The sequence below is a fragment of the Microcebus murinus genome, chromosome 16 (assembly GCF_040939455.1).
Source record: "Microcebus murinus isolate Inina chromosome 16, M.murinus_Inina_mat1.0, whole genome shotgun sequence".
Lineage (NCBI taxonomy): Eukaryota > Metazoa > Chordata > Mammalia > Primates > Cheirogaleidae > Microcebus > Microcebus murinus.
The window spans coordinates 59508270-59529226 of NC_134119.1; the positions used below are offsets into that span (position 1 = coordinate 59508270).

The 20957-nt window shown below is 53.5% G+C and overlaps 2 protein-coding genes and 1 long non-coding RNA gene across 7 annotated transcripts; 1 reads left to right on the forward strand and 2 right to left on the reverse strand.

The window, feature by feature from the left end:
- Positions 1-2023: 2023 nt before the first annotated feature.
- Positions 2024-9287, reverse strand: LOC142861083 (uncharacterized). Of its 2 annotated transcripts, none has more exons than XR_012912454.1 (3): positions 9151-9287; positions 8190-8655; positions 2024-2964 (listed from the first exon to the last, which is right to left on the reverse strand). It is a non-coding gene; the product is annotated as an uncharacterized LOC142861083 (long non-coding RNA). The 2 variants fall into 2 exon arrangements; XR_012912455.1 differs by having other exon boundaries at positions 2026-2964; positions 8190-8357; positions 8596-9277.
- Positions 9287-15937, forward strand: CAPNS1 (calpain small subunit 1). Of its 4 annotated transcripts, none has more exons than XM_012774945.3 (10): positions 9287-9486; positions 10543-10576; positions 10895-10984; positions 11137-11194; positions 11292-11356; positions 13044-13112; positions 13206-13284; positions 13424-13540; positions 15171-15229; positions 15420-15937. In XM_012774945.3, the coding sequence occupies exons 1-10, from the start codon at positions 9287-9289 to the stop codon at positions 15444-15446; spliced, it is 798 nt and encodes a 265-aa protein (XP_012630399.1). In that variant the 3' UTR covers positions 15447-15937. The 4 variants fall into 4 exon arrangements, with proteins under 4 accessions (XP_012630399.1, XP_012630398.1, XP_012630402.1 ...); XM_012774948.2 differs by lacking the exon at positions 9287-9486 and adding an exon at positions 9801-9869; XM_012774947.2 differs by lacking the exon at positions 9287-9486 and adding an exon at positions 9810-9885.
- A 643-nt stretch (positions 15938-16580) lies between these two features.
- COX7A1 (cytochrome c oxidase subunit 7A1) lies at positions 16581-18241 on the reverse strand. The gene is made up of 4 exons (XM_012774951.3): positions 18138-18241; positions 17387-17473; positions 17200-17284; positions 16581-16698 (listed from the first exon to the last, which is right to left on the reverse strand). Exons 1-4 carry the CDS (start codon positions 18150-18152, stop codon positions 16643-16645), a joined length of 243 nt encoding a protein of 80 aa, XP_012630405.2. The 5' UTR covers positions 18153-18241; the 3' UTR covers positions 16581-16642.
- Positions 18242-20957: the final 2716 nt, after the last annotated feature.

Sequence of the window (20957 nt, forward strand, 5' to 3'; positions counted from 1 at the left end):
GCGGCCCAGAGAAGAAGGGGACAGGGTCAATGTGCTGGCATAACAGCAGCGGCAGCAACACCCCCCCAATACACACCCACACAGTCAGATGCAGTGTTCTCATTGATCCGCAGCAACCTCAATGTGGTGAGAACTAAAATAAAATTTTAAGGCTCACCCCTCCACCAACTGGCTGAATGGACCCCCTGTGGCCAAAGAAATATCCTAAAACTAAATCACCTGCCAGGAGGAGGGAGGTCAGACATGCCTCATCATGCCCCCCTCCCCCTTCTTGGAGACATCCTTTGTAACCCATTAACAGGTCTAAGGGTATGCAAGACAAACCTGCAGGTCCTTAATTTATACAACAAATCTATGTCAGGTGGCTGGTCTCTGATTAACAGACCTCATTATCTTAAAACATTCCAAGCCTTTAGACAAAGCTTCATGTCTTTAACCAATTACAAGCCAAAGAATCTTCAAACCCACCTATAACCTATAAGCACCCCCTCCCTTCGAGATGACCCACCTTTTCAGGCCAAACCAATGTATGCCTCCCACATATTGATTTATGACTTTGCCTGTAACCCCTGTCTCCCTGAAATGTATCAAACCAAACTGTAACCCAGCCACACTGAGTCCACTTGCTCAAGGCTTCTTGAGCGTGGCTCTGGGTCATGGTCCTCAAGCTTGGCTCAGAGTAAATCTCTTTAAAATTGTTTTACAGGCCGGGCGCTGTGGCTCACGCCTGTAATCCTAGCTCTTGGGAGGCCGAGGCGGGCGGATTGCTCAAGGTCAGGAGTTCAAAACCAGCCTGAGCAAGAGCGAGACCCCGTCTCTACTATAAATAGAAAGAAATTAATTGGCCAACTGATATATATATAAAAAATTAGCCGGGCATGGTGGCGCATGCCTGTAGTCCCAGCTACTCGGGAGGCTGAGGCAGAAGGATCACTCAAGCCCAGGAGTTTGAGGTTGCTGTGAGCTAGGGACGCCACGGCACTCACTCTAGCCTGGACAACAAAGTGAGACTCTGTCTCAAAAAAAAAAAAAAAAAAAAAAAAAAAATTGTTTTACAGAGTTTAGCTTTTTTTTCTGTTGACAGTGGTTCTTCTTCACACACCCACACTCTTACCTTGTGTGGCTCCATCATTTCTGGGGGCTCCAAATTATCTGCTTTTCACTGGCAAAAGGGAGGAGACGGCATGGAGAAGGCTCACCATTCTTTAAAAACCTGTCCCGGAATTATCTACGCATTTCACCTGTGCACTCATTACTCATGCACTGGGCTCTGGAATATTCTCCTGGGCTGGGCAGCTACATCCCAGCCATTGCTATGAAAAAAGACCATGTATTTTGGTGGCCCCACCATTGACCACCTTCTACAGGTCACTAGAGCCATAACCTCAGGGAAGCAGCAGGAAGAGGCTGTGGATTTCCTTCCACCAGACTCATTAAAAATTCTCCTGCCCATGCCTGACCCTCACCACCCACCACTCTGCCCTCTTTGCATGGGAGGGTGAACTTAACCTTTATGAAAGCAAAGGGAACCTTGATTGGTTTCATAAATCCTCAGGTCAGGGTAGATGGAAGATATGAACCGCCAGAACAAAAGGGGACTGGGCCTTCTAGGCCTGAAATAATCTCTGTGGCGATTCATGCTGTCCGGAAATCTGATCCCTGTGCTTAACACAAACTTAATGCTGAATGCAACCTTTGTCCTGGAACTGAGCCACCTTTCCTAGCCAAATCTGGGGTCAGGAGGGGATTCCCAGCCTTTGCAATAACCGCCCAGCTGCCACGAGGGGGCAGCAGCGCGCCGTTCAGACGCTGCGCGCGGTGCATTGTGGGGCGCGTAGTCCCTCCAGAGCATGGGCGGCGGCGCCAGTCTGGCGCGCAAACTGCATTTCCCGGCAAGCCGTGCGACCTCAGTCTCACCCTGCTCAAGTAAAGAAGCCGAGGTCTTGCCCGTCCCCGGCGGCGCGGGGCATTGTGGGGCGTGGGGATTTGGTTCCGCGCTCCTCGAAGAGCGGTGCTGCGCAGGCGCGGGCAGCCAGCGGGGGTCGCTGAAGCTTAACCGGCTTTGGGGAACCAGCGTCCTGGCGGCGGCGCTGGGTCTGGCTGTCTGGCACAGTGGGAGGAGTGAGGCGGCTGGTCTCTCTTTGTGCCTCGAGGTTGCTTTCCTGCCCTCCTACTTTCCTGTCGCTTACCCCGGCTCCTGGTCCGCTCCCAAGCCCGCTCAAGGCACAAAGCGTTTCTGTCTCCAAAACAAAAAAAAAAAACAAGACAAGAACAAAACCCCCTTTCTCCCCTTGTTTTTCTTTCTTCTTCACAGTCAGGCTTTTTATTTATTTATTTTTTTAACTTATGAAGGGACTTTAAAATTAGAACAGTTATAAGAATCTTCCAAGCACCCGGCACCCAGTTTCGGTAGCTGTCAACATACGGCCTATCTTGTTTTATTTATTCCACCTCCTCCGTTAATTTAAAAGCAAATCTCAGGCAACATAGCATCTCATCCGGAAATGTTTCTGTACATATCTCTAAGAGGTCTCCATCATGCCTTAAAACATTGCAATGATTTTTTTAATATTATCTAATATATGGCCAGTACTCAAAAGTCCTGTTATTTCGTAAATGTCTTGTTGCTGTTGATTTGTTCAAAGCAGAATCCAAATAGGGATGCACTGCGTTTGGGTGATCTCTCTCTCTTAAGGCTCTCATTATACAACAGCTCCCCCCTCTCTTCGGTTTTCCTGTGGGACTTCCCATAGTCTTATTTGGCTTTTTGCACCTCCTGGTGTCCTTTAATATGTTCTTCTGTCCTCTCTGTGTTCTGCAAACTGGTAGATCCAAAGGCTGAGTCAGATTCAGGTTCATTTTAGGGTTAAATATACTTGGTGAGTGGTGTTGAGTTCTTCCATCAGGAAGTACCTACCATCTGGTTGACTTTTTATGATGTAAAATCTAATGTTGGTTTCGTTTCTGTTAAAGAAAAAAATCATTCAATGACACTTGTGAAAACATGGCAAGGCCAGCTTTATTTAGGATGGTGAGTGGGGTCTTGCAATGAGAGAGAGATTGGGCTGAACTCCTCCAAATACAGCAAGTGGAAATTTATAGCCAAAGTGCAGAGTGAGAATCAGTGGATGGAAAATTACTAAGAGTAATTACTAAGAGAGGGGTAAGGGGGATTCTGACTACACCTACCTAATGGGACTCTTTTTTTGAGACAGAGTCTCGTTTTGATGCCAGGCTAGAGTGAGTGCCATGGTGTCAGCCTAGCTCACAGCAACCTCAAACTCCTGGGCTCAAGCGATCCTGCTGCCTCAGCCTCCTGAGTAGCTGGGACTACAGGCATGCACCAGCATGCCCGGCTAATTTTCTTTTTTTATATATATATTAGTTAGCCAATTAATTTCTTTCTATTTATAGTAGAGACAGGGTCTTGCTCTTGCTCAGGCTGGTTTCGAACTTCTGACCTCGAGCAATCCGCTCACCTCGGCCTCCCAGAGTGCTAGGATTACAGGCTACCTAATGGGACTCCTGCCAGGGTGACCAGACATCACCTGCGGGATGGTGGAGGATGACGAACCTGACCAGATATCAAGGATGATCATCAGATACTGATGATGGGGGTTCTTACTAAACTGACTTAGCAGGTTCTTTGCTAAAATTGGATTTTACAAGGAAGTGCCCAGATGGGCCTAGCAGAAGATTCAGAAGCCTGACTGAAGTTTGGCTGAGCAAAGAATTTTGTTCAGGTGATTAACTCCGAAGCAACAATTGCGGGAGAGGTGATTTTGCAGAGTCACAGCCCAAGCAAGGGCCTGGCAGTAAGGGACCCTGGTGAGAGCAGAGAGAACAGAAGTGGCTCAGACCCGCGGAAGGGAGGGCCAGGTATCTGTGTTAGTCATCACGACAGTTTGGCATCAGCCATGCGAAGGTTCAGATCTGGTCTCCCATCCACTCTGTGGCCTCAGGCAAATGACTCCACCTCTCGGAACATCCACTTCCTCCCGTGTTAGTTCCATTCTCAGAGGATTTTAAGAGGCCTTGGCAAGCCACGCCTACCACACAGTCACTCAGCCTGGTCCCACTGAGCCCTCGAGTGGAATTAGCAAGGTTAGTTATGACTATTGGGAATTTATTAACTGGAACCACTATAACATTACTGTCATTGAGGCAGCAAACTGTGAGTGTTGAAAGTGTGAGCTATAGCCAGGCAGGTGGCTCACACCTGTAATCATAGCACTTCGAGAGGCCTAGATGGGAGGATTGCTTAAGGCCAGGAGTTTGAGACCAGCCTGAGCAAGAACAAGATCCTGTCTCTGCAAAAGAAAATAAAAAAAAGAAAAATTAGTTGGGTGTGTTGGTGCATGCCTATAGTCCCACCTGCTCAGGAGGCTGAGGCAGGAGGATCGCTGGAGCCCAGGAGTTTGAGGGTAAAATAAGCTATGAAGACGCTGCTGCACTCTAGCCCAGAAGACAAAGTGAGACTGTGTCTTAAAAATAATTAAAAAAAAAAAAGTATGAGCTATTATACAAAGCCAGCCTTCCAAGATTCAAATCTAGACTTTGACACCTACCAGCTGTATGATTTTGGGCAAGGAACCGTACCTCTCTGGGCCCCGGTTTCCTTGTGGGCATCATAATAACATGTACCTGCATCAGTCGGAATAGGCTGGGTTACACCGTGGTAACGAGAGAGCTCTAACCTTAGTGGACTAACACCTCAAAATTTATTTCTTGCTCAAAGTCTGCTGTGGGTCTGGGTGACTATGTAGAGCAGCAGTCCTTGTGCCATGGCCCAGTGACACAGCTGGCTTCCTCCGTGTTTGCACAGCTCCTGGTGCCCTGTTGCCCTGACAGAGGACAATAGAGTACGGAGCATTCTGCAGTGGCTCTTAAATGCTTCTGTAAGGAAGTGACACACCCAACACTTCCGCTCACATTTTATTGGTCAAAATAAGTCACATGACCATGCCAGAGTTCAAAGGAGTCTGGGAGACTGTAGGAGGCATTAGTGAGGCTTGCTGTAGTATCTTATTGATGGTGCTGAAAATTCAATGAGAAAATACACTCAAAACATTTCATTCACCATCCACAAGCAATTGTTGAGCACCTATGGTGTACCAAGCACTGTTTTAGGAACTGAGTACACAGCTAGGAGTGAGTATACAGCTAGGAGTGAGTACACAGCAGTGAACAAGACAGAAATCCCTGCCCTTGGGGGCCACATGCTAGTGGAGAAGACAAAATTCTGGATAAATATACAGTATGTCAGCGGGTGATAAATTATAACCACAGTGTTGGCACAGGACGGGGAGGGGAGGGCTAAATCAGAGATCTGAGAGGCCCGTCTCTAGATCACTAGATGTGCAGACCCTAGGCACTAAGGGGGGACTAGAGACGGTCTCAGTGATACAGTAGTGGCCTCATGTGCCAGGAGAGGGGCTGGTTGGAGACTGCTGTGCTTGCAGAGCCTCCACGTGGGATTTTGTCTGCTCAGCTGGGAACATCCAGGTAAAGCTGCCAGCAGCGCTGCTTCTCACTTTCGCAAGGAGGAGGAGATGAGGGCAGAGAGGTGACAGGACAGATCACTAGGGATTTGGTGGCTGCTGTGAGAACTTTGACTCTTACCTGGAGAGAGATGCAGCGGGGGCAGGGCTCTGAGCCAGGAGGGCTCTGACCTGACTCGGGTGTTCCCAGGCTCCCTCTGGATGCAGGAGGGGAACAGATTGTGGGGGCAGGGACAGAGCAGGAGACTAGGGATGAGGCTGCTGGGATGTCCCGGCCAGAGGCGATGGAGGCCGGGCCAGGGTGGGGGCAGTGAATCGGGGAGAAGAGTTTAGATTCTGTAGGTGAAGCCAGTAAAATTTTCGGACAGGTTGGAAGGGGTGTGAAGGAAAGAGAGAGGTTAAAGAGGACAACCCTGGGGTGTTTGGCCTTAGAGCTGCCACGACCTAGGTGGGGAAGGTGGGGAGGAAGCCAGTCCAGGGGCAAGGTCAGGAGCTCAGTTTAGGATGTGTAAAGCCTGAAACGCCCCTGAGATGCTCCACCCTTTCTCATGAAGATGGCGAACAGGATGTAGGGTGCAAGAGCCTGGGTTTCAGGCAGGTGTCTGGACTGAAGATAGATGTTTGAGGGTTGATAGCCTAGAGAGCGAATTTAAGCTTTTGTGCAGGGGCTGCAACCTACGGTATGAGTAGTACTGGGAGGAGGGCCAAGACCTGAGACTTGGGGCTGGCCAGGATTAAGGGGTCAGGGAGATAGAACTAGATGTCGATGTGATTACAACTGGCAGTGAGTACTATGAGAAAATATAAGTCATTTTAAGAGCATGTAACTAGAAGCCTCACCTAGTCTCAGGTGGGCATGGAGACAGGGAGGGCTTCCTAGAAGTGACTCCTGAGTTGACATCCAAAGCCTAAGTAGATACAAAACCAGGCTAAAAAAAGAAGAAGAAAAAAAAATGAGAGTTCCAGGCAGGGGCACAGCCCATGCTGCAAAGGCCTGGCTACAAGTCAGTCTGGGGAGAGGGCAGAGAACGAAAGCTGCTCAGTCTGGTCGATAGGGGTGTGGTGAGAAGGGAATCCAGATTAGTCATCACCAAAAGATTTGAAAGATTTGTCATCAGCCAAACCCAGCTTCAGACTGGTCCTGCCACCCTCTGTGACCCTGCCTTTCAAAATCTCCATTTTCTCTGTTAAATCCTGCCCCATAGACAAGGCTTGTATAGTAGTTGTCTTGGCCTGGCCCCAGCAAACCCTCAGGAAGCATTAGTTGCAAATGCGGCTTTGTCTGTTGTGATCTTGTTATATGAGCTATTATCATATTAATTATATTATCAGGGAGTCAGGCCGGTCATGAGCTATTATCATATTAATTATATTATCAGGGAGTCACGCCTCTAATCCTAGCACTTTCGGAAGCCAAGACAGAAGGATTGCTTAAGGCCAGGAGTTTGAGACCAGCCTGAGCAACATAGGGAGCCCTGTCTCTACAAAAAAAAAATAAGACAAATTAGCCAGGCGTGGTGGTGCACACCTGTACCCCTGGCTACTTGGGAGGCTGAGGCAGGAGGATAGCTGGAGCCCAGGAGTTGGAGGCTTCAGGGAGCTATGATTGTGCCACTGCATGCCAGCCTGGATGACAGAGCAAGACCCTATCTCAAAGAAAGAAAGAAAAGGTGTCCATGCATAAAGGCAGTGGTTAAGGATACAGCCTAGGGAGCTTGGCTGTCTGAGTTTAACCTCAGAGTCAGTTTACTTATCTGTAAAATGGGGATGATAAATAGCACCTATCCCACAGGGCCGTTATGACGGCAAATGAGCTGATATACGTGAAGCACTTAGAAGAGCACTTGGCAGCTGTGGTTTTGTCAGTATTAACCAAGGACAGGCTAGAGCCAACCGCTGAGGGATGCAGGTGGGCTCCCGGCTGCGGGGCCAGCATGGGCACACACATGGAGGCTAATAGCTGCCATTTACTAAGCATTTATCACTTAATTCTGATGGGGCCTGGTGAGGGGGCCAACCCATGTGCCCATTTTAGAGATGAGAAAATCTCTGCATTGTTTTGGGGTCACAAAGTCATTATGGGGCAGAGCCAGGATTCACACCCAAGCCCTGCCAGCCTCCAGGGGAGGGGCTAAGGGCCAGCCAGCCTGCTCCTCTGAGGACCCCTGAAAAGTGGCGGGCTCAGGTTTGCACCTGAGGGCAGGCAAAAGGCCTCCAAAGGCCCAGTCTGCCTCCCCCTTCTCAGGGACCTCGGGATCACCTGGCCTCAGAAACCAGGCCATGGCCAAAGGTCTCTCCCTTTCGGGGCTGGAAGGCTGAGGATACACTTCGGGCTCATCCAGGAAAAAACACGATTCTGATGATTCTGGTGACCCTGCGGGTGGGAGAAGGCACAAGGCAGCTCTCGTATGCGGCCATGCCGGCTGCTGCAGGCACCGGCGAAATCCAGTCTAGTCCCAGTCCTTGCCACAGATCTGGGCACTTGTCCCACAGCTTGTGAGCCAACCAAAACTCGGGGCCTCCAGGTGCTGTTTTTCCGAGTCAAGGCCTCTAGAGGGGCCCCGTGATGAATGGACCGAAAACTGCAATCGTGGCAAGGTACTGGCAGGTCCCAGGGTGGAAATTCACACTTTGACACTGGATTGTCACCTCACCCAGGCTTGAGGGGTGTGGGGGAAGACCTCCTACCTGCAGAGTCGGGCGGGGTTAGAACCTCTGGCGCCGGAGACAGGCAGGGCGGAACCACAGCGGCCGCACCCCGAGATGTGGGCAGGAGGGGCGGGTCGGCGCGCGCAGGCGCAGTTCCAATGCCGGCTCTAGGACCGCGCGGATGACAGCTGGGCAGCGGTGCAGGGTCTAACCGGGAGCAGCCGCCTGAGTCACCGGCCCCGCCCTCCGGAGCCGGACGCAGCGGGAGGCCCGGGAGCAGCAGACCCGACCGCGGACCGCCGGACTTGGGAGGTGGTGAGCGCCCGGCCCAGACCACCCCTGCACCCGCAACCCACGCCTTGGCGACCCCCAGACCCAGCCACACCCCAGAGTCTCGCCCTCGGGGGTGCCCCAGACCAGCGATCTCAGATTCGAGCCCCCAGACCTGTTCGACCCCCGTTATCCCGTCCCGGAGGCCCTTCCTCTCCTCGCCCCGTCTCGTGATCTGAAATGCAAGCCCACGGGTTTGAGCGGTACCCCGCGAATTCTCCCTTGGGGCGTCCGGAACAACCCTAGTTCTGGCCCCAATTCCAGTGGGGGACCCCGTTATCACGGGCCCTGGGGCTCACAGCCACGATCTTAGACCCGAGCCCACAGACCAGAAGTGACCCTGTAAGCCCGCCGCTGCGGGTACCTGAATATTCAAATCCACATTCTGGAGCTCCTATATCCGCCCAGGGGCCTCAGGCCAAGGATATCCGACCCGCGTCCCCGACCCGCCGAGGGTCCCTGAATTTAATGTTGGGGCTCCGGATCTCAGGTTCGGGCGCTCGGACAAGCCGGCATGCCTTACACAGATTTGGGGTCCCCATCGGGAGCCCCCCAGCAGGGCTGTGCCCTCCCCTCAATGCTGCCAAGCGTGCACTCAGTGCCGGCTTCCCCAAGCCCGCGGGGTTTCAGACCTGACCCTGCGTTCCTATCCCTCCCGTCCGAGGACTACCTTCTCTCCCCAAGCCCAGAGCCCTCAGATTCCTCCTCCAAGTCCAGCTGCCGGAAATGCGCGTTTGGGGGGAGGGACGGGCGCGGGCGCGGCGGCCGCCCGACCCTCTGTTTCCCCTCAGGAGTGAGCGGCAGCCATGTTCCTGGTTAACTCGTTCCTGAAGGGCGGCGGCGGCGGCGGCGGGGGCGGCGGGGGCCTGGGCGGGGGCCTGGGGAATGTGCTCGGAGGCCTGATCAGCGGGGCCGGGGGCGGCGGAGGCGGAGGCGGCGGAGGCGGCGGAGGCGGTGGCGGCGGGACGGCCATGCGCATCCTAGGCGGAGTCATTAGCGCCATTAGGTAAGGCGGGGCCTGGAGGGGCGGGGCCTGGGCGATGGGGCGGGGCCTGCACGAGGGGCGGGGCCTGCAAGAACAGATGCGGTTAACCTCGAGCTAGACCTGGGAACCTTAATTAGGCTGGGCCGGCCTTAAGGGGGAGGACCCCAATGATGCTGACGTCTGTGGGGGCGGGGCTTGACGTGGGCGTGGTCGGTTGTGCTGGTCACTAAGAGTATTGGCCCTGAGGGGAGGGGTCCGGGGTTTTGGGAGGTGGGGCTTGCTGGGGCTGGGCGCGGCCCGCATTGGCTACCCTGGAGACGAACGTTGAAAGGGCGGAGCCAGTGAGTCTGAGTGACACTTCATAGGGGCGGGGCTTGACATAGGCTAGTGGCCTGCTGCCTTACGTGAGTCAATGAGACGGTGAGCCCAGGAGTGGCCCAGGTTGAATATGATAGGGGAAATGGCCCAGAAGGAACTGGGCCTGGCCTGGAATTGGCTGGGTTAATGGACAAAAATGCCCTGGTGGGGTAGGGCAAGTTGTCTGTTGGACTTGATCAGCCACGGCCACTTAGCAGGGATCCCTCGAAGGGGCGGAGGCTAACGTAGCTGGGGCAGGATGTTGGGAAGACAGGAATTCAGGAAGGCGGGCGATGGATTAGGGTCCCGGGCAGATGGGACCTAAGGAGAATGAGGCTCCAGGAAGCCGGGGCAGAGCCTCTAAGAAGTGAGCCCCTGAAGGGGCGGGGTCAGTTGAGTGTGGGTGGGAGTTTGGGTTAATTGAGTGGGGCCAAGATACTTCTGGAGTCTACCATTGGGTAGGTGTGCCCTGGCAGTAGCTGGGCCTACTGTGGGGGTCAGTCCGTGGGTTGGCGTGATACAGTGAGAGGAGGGGCAGGGGCAGGAGCAGGGCAGTGTGGATTGGGACAGGTGAGGACAAGGGCAGTCCAAGGGCGCAGCGACCAGGTAAAGAAGGTGGCAGGTGGGGGAGGGGGATTGGGAGGTTGGAGCTGGCGGTTCTGGGGGCGCTGCCCGTTGGAGGCCCCGCCCCCTGGCGCTAACTCCCCCTCCTCTCCTCAGCGAGGCGGCTGCGCAGTACAACCCAGAACCCCCGGTAAGCGGCCTTCCACAGCCGGGGACAGCCCCCCTCCTCCCTGCAAGGCCTTTTTCAGGCCCCATCCCTGTTTCTTTAGAGAAGCCCCACCTTCCTCCTCCTCTTATGAAATTCCTCTGTCATTAACTGTCCCCGAACTTAGCCATGGGCCTTAGCCATGCTGCACGCAAACACTCCCCATTCACTAACCACCCTCATTCCTCTGATCATCGGGCCACCCAGCCCTCTCTGACCCTCCCATCTAGGGTGCTTGGGTATGGGGGGCTATCTGGTCCGCACCCCTCTTCCTACCTGCTCTGAGATCTCCTCCCTCTGCAGCCCCCACGCACACATTACTCCAACATTGAGGCCAACGAGAGTGAGGAGGTCCGGCAGTTCCGGAGGCTCTTTGCCCAGCTGGCTGGAGATGTAAGTAACCTGGGCCCTGGCTCGGTCCCTTCCCTTGGGCTGCCCTCGTACAAACACACTTGACCACGACCATCCCGAAGTTCCCGTTCTCCTTCATGACGCGCCAGACCCCCTTCAGTCGCCCCTGACCTACCCCTAACTTCTGCCCACAGGACATGGAGGTCAGTGCCACGGAACTTATGAACATTCTCAACAAGGTTGTGACTCGACGTGAGTGACCAGGGTCAAGGCATAGGGCAGGGTTAGAGGCATAGGGGTGGGGGTGGCTGTCACCTCTGGCCTCTGACTTGCAACCTGTTCCCCACAGACCCTGATCTGAAGACTGATGGTTTTGGCATTGACACATGTCGCAGCATGGTGGCCGTGATGGATGTATCCTTGGGGGCAGTCTGGAGGAGGCCCTGGGTGAAGAGGGAGTTTTCTGAGAGTATGTTTGGGCTAGCCGGGATTAGCCTTCAAACCCCAAACATGGATTGCATACAGCGGAACACACTCAGACCTGTAGACGTGTGGCAGTAAATACCACCACCAGCTGTCACAGCTGGCACTTTACTTACATTAACTGACTGAATTTTCACAGCCACCCCTTCGGACAGGCATTATGCTCATACTCCCACGTTACAGGTGAGGAAACTGAGGCTCACAGAGAAGCAGTCGTTTGTCTGAAGTTATCAATAAGTAAGTAAGTGGCAGGCTAAGAATTTGGACTCAGGTCTTTTGGGCTCGAGAATCCAAGCTTAGAACACCATACACACATTTACATACACATAGACTCAAGAGCATACCCACATACATGCAGGTATGTGATGGAATGTGCACGGGAATGCACAAGTATATTTGCGCGTGGGCCAGCCACTAGCTGATCTTGGATATAGGCACACTCAGTACATAAAACAATAGAGACACACGCATATATACATGTCATGTGATCACACGTGCATTGCATAGAGTGAAACAATCCCAACTCTGGCCCTTAGGTTGCTGAGAACCTCTCTGTGCCTCAGTTTCCCTGTCTGTAAAATAAGGTGAATGATGATGGTGATACCAAGTTGGAGCTACACACAAAAGGTTTAGTACAGTGTGTGCCACACAGGAAGTGGCCTGTACACATTAGTGGGTACTATGTTCTTACATAGATATTTCCAGCTTGGAATTTGTTTCCTTCTCTGGGAATAATCCTGGTAGGGTTGGTGTCCTGAGGATTTAGTAAGAAAAGTGATATTCCTGAGCTTAGCACAGAATCTGGTAACTTGACAAGTCTTGGCCATCGTTGTTATTGAGAATTTATTATATGCCAATCCCTGAGCTAAGTGCTTCATACCAATATCTCATTCAGTTTTTATCACAAATACAGTAGGGACTTGGCATCACCTTACTTCATAGAATTTTAAGACATAGCTTGTTTTTTTACATATCCTAACATTTAAGAAAGTGAATTCGTATTAAGAATTTTATAAATGAGGAATTAACTCTTTTCAGGTGAGAAATTTATAGTTTGGAGAAGTGCAATGTAATACCTCATGGTTATGTTTGGGTTTTTTTTTTTTTGAGACAGAGTCTCACTCTGTTGCCCAGGCTAGAGTGAGTGCCGTGGCATCAGCCTAACTCACAGCAACCTCAAATTCCCTGGCTTAAGCGATCTTTCTGCCTCAGCCTCCCAAGTAGCTGGGACTACAAGCATGCACCACCATGCCCGGCTAATTTTTTCTCTATATTTTTAGTTGGCCAATTAATTTCTATTTTTAGTAGAGATGGGTTCTCGCTCTTGCTCAGGCTGGTTTCGAACTCCTGACCTTGAGCAATCCTCCAGCCTCTGTCTCCCAAAATGCTAGGATTACAGGCGTGAGCCGCCCTGCCCGGCCCCCATGGTTATGTTTAAAGAGAGTCCTTATATAGAAATATAGACTAAAACATATGGATAAAATGAAAAATAAGACTACTTGCCTGGTGCCATGACAAGGTTGGATGGGAGCTGAGTTTTAGCTTGGATTCAACTCACAGTATGAACGGTGCCCACATCCGGATACGGGTGTCACTATTCTTAACACCCTCCCACCAGAGTGACACCACCGGCAAGCTGGGCTTTGAGGAATTCAAGTACCTGTGGAACAACATCAAAAGGTGGCAGGTGTGTAGCAACCGCTGAAATCCCTAGCACCTAGCCATGGAGATACCATGCCCCATGATGCTCAGTTGGACCCTGTCCTCTCTGTCCCCACAGGCCATATACAAACGGTTTGACGTCGACCAGTCGGGGACCATTGGCAGCAGTGAACTCCCAGGGGCCTTTGAGGCAGCAGGTATGGCTGGCAGGGACATGGTGGGGCTGGGAGTGGGGGGACAGATGAGGCAGTCCCCACTGAGCTAGTTGGAGCCTGAATCCTGAGGGCGTGGCTTGGGCTGCGTGGCCTCCCTACCTAAGGACTGACCCGTTCTCAGGGTTCCACCTGAACGAGCACCTCTACAACATGATCATCCGGCGCTACTCAGATGAAGGAGGCAACATGGATTTCGACAACTTCATCAGCTGCTTGGTCAGGCTGGACGCCATGTTCCGTGAGTGACACCCCAGCTGACTTTCCGGGTGGGGATTTGTTGAACCAACCTCTGTTGGCCAAGGTCTTCTCTAAGCCTGAGCTTGAGTGGGGCAATGCTAGAGGCACAGCAGTGACCAAAGCAGTCCCAGTTCCTGCCCTGAGAGCTCACAGTCCAGTGGAGGAGACAGGTCACTGGATGGTGGCAGCTCAGGCTGGTTACAGCTGGGACAGGGGAAGCCTAGGCAGAGGGACTGGGGCTGTGAGGGCGAGGCTCGGCCGGGGCCAGGGCTCTGATGGGGCAGCCCAGAGAGTGCTCAGGTTGTACCTGGGGGAGCACAGAGGGCTACTTTGACCCTAGGAGGCTCTGGTGCAGCCTAAGGGGTCAGGAAGGGCTCCCTGGAGACGCACATGTGAGTTGAGACCTGAAGAATGATGAGGTGAGAACCTAGTGAGAGAGCAGGGGGCACTGCTACAGGCCAAGCGAACAGCCTGGGCAGAGGCCTAGAAGGGAATGAGAAGATGGTGCTTTTGGCTGGACTCTTAGTTCAAAGAGTGCTGAACTCGAGTGGGATGGGGAGCACAAGGCTGGGAGTGGCCAGCAGAGACTAGATCCCGGGGGCTTTTAGGAGCATTAATGTACTGAGTCCTGAAGTCAACCCTGAGCAGTAGGAATTACCGCCTCCATTTGGTGGAGGAGGAACCTAGGGTTCAGGCAAAATTGCTTGCTCACAGCCATTCCGCTAGGAGGTTGCAAAGCTAGAATTTGAACTTGGGTGTATCTTGAGGTCTGCGCTGAATTGAGAGGAGGCGGGATCAGGGGGCATGGTCAGGCCATGCAGGGCTGTGAATGCCAAGTTCAGGGGTGCCCAGACTCTACCAGGGGCATTGAAGAGCCATGGCGGATTCTAGGCAGGGGAGGGATGGGGGCAGGTTTGGAAGATTCCAAGAGCCCAGGGAGGACATTGCACTAAGAGCGTACTAGAGGAAGAGAGGCAGATGTGTGAGATGTCAGGGAGGTGAAGGCAAGGTGGGAGGGGACAATAGGGCAGGTGATGCCGGAAGTCATAAGTGAGAAGGACCAAGAAACGGCCGCTGGATCCACCAGCAAGAAGGCCGATAGTAACCGCAGTGAATGTGGCGAGCGGGACGTGAGTGTGCGCATGCCCGAGGGCGGCAGCGCAGCAGTGAGTGGGAAGGAGGCGGCGAGACAGTGGGGGCCCTTCTTTGCCTGGGCTTGGCTGCGGGTGGGGACCATGGATCTGAGTTTCAGGGCAGGAGTGGGGACCAGACTCCAGGGGCAGGAAGTGGCGTTTGCAGAGCGTCCCTCCAGCAGCCTGTTTGGGTTGGAACTGGGGAGAATGGAGCACGCTTACATGGGTGCCAGCCTAGGTCCCAGCCCCCATTTCCTCACTTTCTTGCTATGTGGCCTGGGGCACATCGCTTTACTTCTCTGTGCCTTGTTTTAAGATGACACTTATCTCACAGAATTGGATAACATGAGTTAATACGGGAAAGCACTTTACACAGTGCTCGGCACAGAGTAAATGGTCAGTGAAGTGCTAGCTGTTACGCTTGTCATGTGCTAGTATAACACTGTCCTGAAAGCCAGTCTCTCTCCTCCTTCCCCCAAACCTCCCCTTCTCCCCCAGGTGCCTTCAAATCTCTCGACAAAGATGGCACTGGACAAATCCAGGTGAACATCCAAGAGGTAAGAAACCCCACCCTGGGGTGTGGGTGCGGGGGGAGGGGGTGGCGACCCCACCCCGCAGCGCTCTTTCCCAGCTCTGAGCTTCAGCCACCTCCCTCCTGTTTTCCCGACGACCCCTGGTGAGGGCAGAGAGGGGGTCTGGTATTCCGGGGTCCCCTGCTCCTCACTCTCTCTGCCTTCCTCTCCCCAGTGGCTGCAGCTGACTATGTATTCCTGAACGGGAGCCCCAGACCTGCCCCCATACCGCCTTGCTGTATAAGTTACCTTGGAGCCTCAGTTTCCCCCATAGCTGATCCTACCTGCAGTCACATCTTCGTGGTCCTGCCGACCCACAGGCCTTTCGTTCTGGGAGCCCTTGGCACCCCGCTTCTCAGGCAACAGCCAGGGCCCGGCGTGCCCCGACGTGCCACGCCCTGAGCTACTCCTGGCTCTAAGACACTCGAACATGCCCTGCCTAAAGTCACCCCACCCCACCACACCCATCTCACACCCGCTCCACGACCTCTCCCCTGTCCTGTGCCAAGCCCCACACGTGTTGCGTCCGCAGCATCACCCCCGTCCCTACACAGCCCGGCACACCGTCACAGTTGCCACCCAGGTAACCCAGCTCCAGGCGGTTCCCGGCCCACACGCCCAGTGCCTTTGTGTTCTGCTCCCAGCCGCCAGGCCCGGGAGAAATAAATGCACCCTGGTTGCTGCTGTCTATGGGATCTGCCTCCTGTCCTGAGACTTGAGGGGTGGCTCGGGCTCTGGGGAAGAGGTACTCTGGGTCCCAGGGAGGGGTTCGAGGTGGGGTGGCCGGTTTAACCCCAGGGCTGGATCTGCGTATCTCTTTGTCCTTTACTGCAGTTTTTTCTGGAACTGGATTTTAGCTGAGCCATAGCCTCGTTCTTGCTGAGATCCCGTAGGGCTGAGACCCGAAGCCCAGGTGATCTCGGCTTCTGCTCCCAGAGCTCAGGTTGGCAGGAGGTCTCAATGCCACCCTGTCCCCCAGGCCGTTTGCTTCCCTTGCAGCTCTAGTCCTTGAGTCAGTCTCTCACTTGCCTCTGCCTCTGTGGACCATGTGCAGAGTCCTCCGTCCCACCCTGGAGCGTCTGCAGGGGGAGCGCCGCCACGCCTAGTTACAGAGCCTCTGTGTCACCAGGGCACCATGCCATGTCCCCAGGCCCTGGGGGGCAGCCCAGGGGTGCTGGCTGGGGTCCCCAGCAGAGGGCTGAGAGGCAGCAACACCCTAGGAGTGTATCTCTGGTCCTGCATGAGGGACCAAGGGCTGCGGCCGTGGGCTGTCCACAGGGTGGAGGTCCCGACAGGCTGGTGGGAGGATGGGCTTGACGGGGCACACGCACACACGTACAGAGGTCAGTGTTTATTGATGCTCGTCCAAGTCCCTGAGGTCCTTCAGGCTTCTTGGTCTCACTTATTGTGAGGGAAGGAGGCCCAGCCAAGGAAGTACAAGCTGTAGGCAGTTCCTAGGCAGGGGAGGTGGAGGATACAGAATGAGACCCTAATCCCCTTCCTCAATCTCATCCCGGGCTTTGAAGCTCCTCTGCAAGCTCCCCAGCCCCCAGCCTAGATCCTAGCTCCAGTTCCGGCTCCAGCTCCCTTCCCAAACGGGACTCCAGGTGGGGAACCCGCTGGTGTTGACCTAGACCAGGCTGGGAGCTTTCTCCCCAAGTCCTGCCTGGGTGGGCCCCAGACCCCTTACTAGCCCAGCTCCCCTCCTGGGACGCCAGCTCCGACTCCAGTCTGGTCCCCAAACCTGGCCAGCTCAGGTGCTCCAGGTACTTTCAAATCTCTTGCAAAAATGGCGCCGGACAAATCCAGGTGAACATCCGAGAGGTAAGACACCCCACCCTGGGGTGTGGGTGCCTGGCGGGCAACCCCCTCCCTAAGTGCCACCCCCCAACCCGACGCTAGTCACTCCTCCCCCAAGCCCCAGCCCTGACGCCAGCCGGCCGGCGGGCACTCACCACCGAGACACAGCCCCATGGTGAGCCGGTACAGGAGGTTGTCTGTCGCCCCGCCCTTCAAGTGCACCGGGAGGTCGTTGTCCGCCTGGGTGTGGGGGTGTCGGGTGAGAAAGGGGCGCTGGCTGCTCCTTTGAGCGCATCCTCCGCCTGCCCCGTCCTCCCCGCGCCGCGCCCCTGCTCTGCCTACCTGGAAGAGTTTCTGTTTCTCCCGCACTCGGTTCTCAAAGCGGTTCCGGGCGGTGGAGCTGAAGGAGCGGACCAGCGCCTGGGAGACCTGCGGGGGTGGGAGGTGCGTGGGCATTGGAGACACCTGCACGGGTTTCTCCAGGTGGGTCCTGCTGGGGGACCCCGCCGGTCTGAGGCCTCGACGTGGGGACCGTCCTATCCCTGGCAAGCGTCTCAAAGACAAGACTCTAACTGCCAGCGTGAGTGGGAAGGACGCTCCGGTCACGAAATGGCCAAAAGAAAGCAGCTCCCCTAGAGAGTCTGGCCTGGAGGTTATCTAGAAGGTTCTGGAAAGGTCCCAGTCCTGAGATTTGGGGGCCGGGGACGAGAAGGAGGGTTTCCGGGATTAACAGGAGGACACCAGGTCCCGGGGATGAATTGGACTGAACTGGGCTGAACCGCAGGACCCTCGGGAGTGTCCAGGCTGCGAACGAAGTCCCGGGAGGGCAGGGGTGTTAGGGTCCCAGTGTCCAGGCCCCAGACGTTGAGGGAGGTCCGGATGAAGGGAAGAGGGTTAAACCTGGGGCTCTGGGCCCCGTCAGGGGTCCCCGGCGGTCTCAGAGGCTTGGATTGCTGGGCAGGGGTCCCCAACCCTGAAGGGGCTCAGGGTCCAGGTCCCAGGTCCCCAGATGCGGGGACGTTTAGGGAGCCTGGTGTTGGGGCCAGGGCTTCCGTGTTAGGGCCCGGCCCGGCCCAGTCCGCAGGGGCCTCACCCTCAGGGCCCTCATTCTTCGTCCTCCTCGTCGCCGAGTCACCTCCCCTCTCCGCCCAAGGACATGCAGTGCCCTCCCTCCCGGGAGCCCAGGCCACGCCCGTCGCAGTGCGCAGCACGACAGCTGCGACAGCTGCGGGACGCGGCCTTGGCGGGCCGGGCCGGGCCGGAGCTCCGCGAAGGGGATTTGTCCCTGGGCTCGCGCAGACCACGTCCCAACCCGGCCCGCGCGGGCGGCGCCCAGCGCTCCTCTTCGCCGAACGCCTGTCGGTGCGCGCGGGGACGACCTCGGCGCGTTGTCTCTGCGGACATCTCCTTACCTGCTCTGTCCCCGCGGGTCGCTGCGGGACAGCGGGCGAGGCCGCAGCTACACAGGGGGCCCAACTGCTCGATCCGTCTACACGGCGAGTGAGCGCGCTCTGAGCCCTGGCACGCGAGGGGGCGGCCGGGCGCGGTGGCGCAGCCCGCGACCCTGGCACTCTGGGAGGCCAAGGCGGGAGATTGCTTGAGGTCAGGAGTTCGAGACCAGCCTGAGCAAGGGTGAGGCCCGGTCTGTACCAAAAAAGAAAAAGATGAACCGTGAGGGGCTAAGTCAGAATCTTCCTTAGAGGTTTGCTGAGAGCTTTAAGTGAGCGCTTCTGAGAACGTAACTAAGCTAACACAGGGAAAACAAGAGCCAATGTTTTCTAGAGGTGAGGTTCATATATCAAATATTTTTATATTTAGTTTATTTCCGTTTTATGGCAGAAAACTTCAACATGGCCAAAAGCCAAGAGAAAGATATAATGACTCCCCATAAAAAGGACCCATCACACGCTTCAGCGATTATCACCATGATAGGGTTTTTCATTTATCTCCTCCACTCCTTTTTTTTTAAATTGGTGTATTTTATTTATTTGTTTGTTTGTTTGTTTATTTATTTATTTATTTATTTTTAATTTTAAAGGTGTTAAGTTGCCTTGTTTGTTTTTGCTGAGAGAGAGTCTCACTCTGTCGCCCTGGGTAGAGTGCAGTGGCGTCATCGCAACTCACTGGACCTCCAACTCCTGGGCTCTAAGCGATCCTTCTGCCTCAGCCTCCCTGGTAGCTGGGACTACAGGCCCATGCCCCAAGGCCCAGCTGGGTTTTTTGTTTTGTTTTGTTTTGTTTTCTCTTTCTTTCTTTCCTTTTGGTAGAGACAGGGTCTCACTGTTGCTCAGGTTGGTCTCCTGAGCTCACACAATCCTCTCGCCTCAGCCTCCCAGGGTGCTAGGATTATAGGCATGAGCCACCGTGACTGGCCTAAAATGTTTTAACAATCTCTTTTAAAGAGGGCTTTTATAACTTAATTAAATTCCCTTAACACTTTCAAACTATGCTTATAAATTTAATATGTTAGGATTTTCCATTTAAGAACCACAGTAGGCTGATTTACTAGATGACTCTTTCCTCAATACTTACGCAAGTTTTATGAATCTAAAATTATAAACTTGTAAATGTCGTGAATCTCATATTCCATTAATTGTTCCCATAGTATACATAAACAATAAGATTTTTTTCCCTTCTTAGTCCTCTGAATAAACAGTAAGATTTCAACTAAGTCTTAGTCACCAACTGAATTCCACATTTTAAATTAGAATTATAAGATCGACCTTTCATTTGAATAGGTCAATTTACCTTAAATATTCTAAATTCTTAAAATTCTAAATAGTCACAAATTCCCTAACGCAAAATTAATATCATGGTTTAGACTGTCTTAATAGTTCTTTGCTTAAGTTCTTCAATTAATATTTCTATACTTAATTTTTATTAATCCATTCAAAAATTTCCTGGGGCAACCTGTTGTTACTCACATTGTAAGATGCCCAACATCATAACATCAATTGTCATCAGAAAAGTGCCAATTAAAATCACAATAAAATACCAGCATATGCCTACTAGATGGCAAAAATTAAAAAGACTGATCAAACCAAATGCTGATAAGGACATGCAACAACTGTAACGCTCATACATTGCTGGTGAGAATGCAAAATGGTAGGTCCAACCGAGAGATAGAAACCACCCAAAAGGTTAAACAAGGAAGTTTAATATAAAGAATTATTAACTAAGATAAAAGTGTAACTATAAGACATAAAGAAATTCTATATAATATCCTAGAGTTGAGGGAGGGTACCCAAGTTAGGAGAAGCTTGGAAGGGATTTAGACCCCGTTGGAGAAGGTGTGGTTTGGTCACTAGACAGCAGAGATGTTTGCTAGGCTGAAGCTGGTCTGGAGTTGTGGGCAAATAACAGGCAACTGGCAACCCTCCAGAGTGCAGGCACAGGAGGCGAGTCCTGTGGGGTGGGTAGGGTGTTTGCAGAAGAAATGACTACTTGGTGTATGACCCTCTGGGCCACAGGTCACTGCATGTAGGTCTTGCGTGGCCCACACAGGTCACGGCATGTAGGTCTTGCGGGGCAATTCAGAATGCTGAGAGAACCTGATTGGTTCAGATCATCTTTCTGTGCTAGGCCATGTCACTGGTCTCTGGCAGTCCACTCAGCACTGAGGATCAGACAAAACTACTAGGCAGCAGGAACGGTGGGAAGGGGTGTGGGACTACAGCGAAGGGGTGTGGGACTACAGCGAAGGGGTGTGGGACTGACTACAGGTGCGCTCAGTAAGTCGTTCTATTTTTAGTAGAGGCGCATGTGTGTTTGTGACTCTTGCTCAGGCTGGTCTCGAACCTCAAGAGTTCCTCCCCCACCTCTTCCTTCCAGAGTGCTAGGATTACAGACGTGAGCCACAGCGCCCCGCCTCTGGGAATAAGTACACCGCTGTGCCAAGAGCTCACTGCTCAGA

What these genes read in the sequence shown, in the direction of transcription:
- CAPNS1 (XM_012774944.3), top strand. Translation starts at nt 9,287, where the DNA reads ATGTTCCTGGTTAACTCGTTCCTGAAGGGCGGCGGCGGCGGCGGCGGG. An exon ending in GGAGTCATTAGCGCCATTAG is followed by an intron (nt 9,487 to 10,542) that starts GTAAGGCGGGGC and finishes TCCTCTCCTCAG; the next exon opens with CGAGGCGGCTGCGCAGTACA. An exon ending in ACAACATCAAAAGGTGGCAG is followed by an intron (nt 13,113 to 13,205) that starts GTGTGTAGCAAC and finishes CTGTCCCCACAG; the next exon opens with GCCATATACAAACGGTTTGA.
- COX7A1 (XM_012774951.3), bottom strand. An exon ending in AGAAACAGAAACTCTTCCAG is followed by an intron (nt 17,285 to 17,386) that starts GTAGGCAGAGCA and finishes CCCCACACCCAG; the next exon opens with GCGGACAACGACCTCCCGGT. An exon ending in CATGGGGCTGTGTCTCGGTG is followed by an intron (nt 16,699 to 17,199) that starts GTGAGTGCCCGC and finishes TCCCCTGCCTAG; the next exon opens with GAACTGCCTACAGCTTGTAC.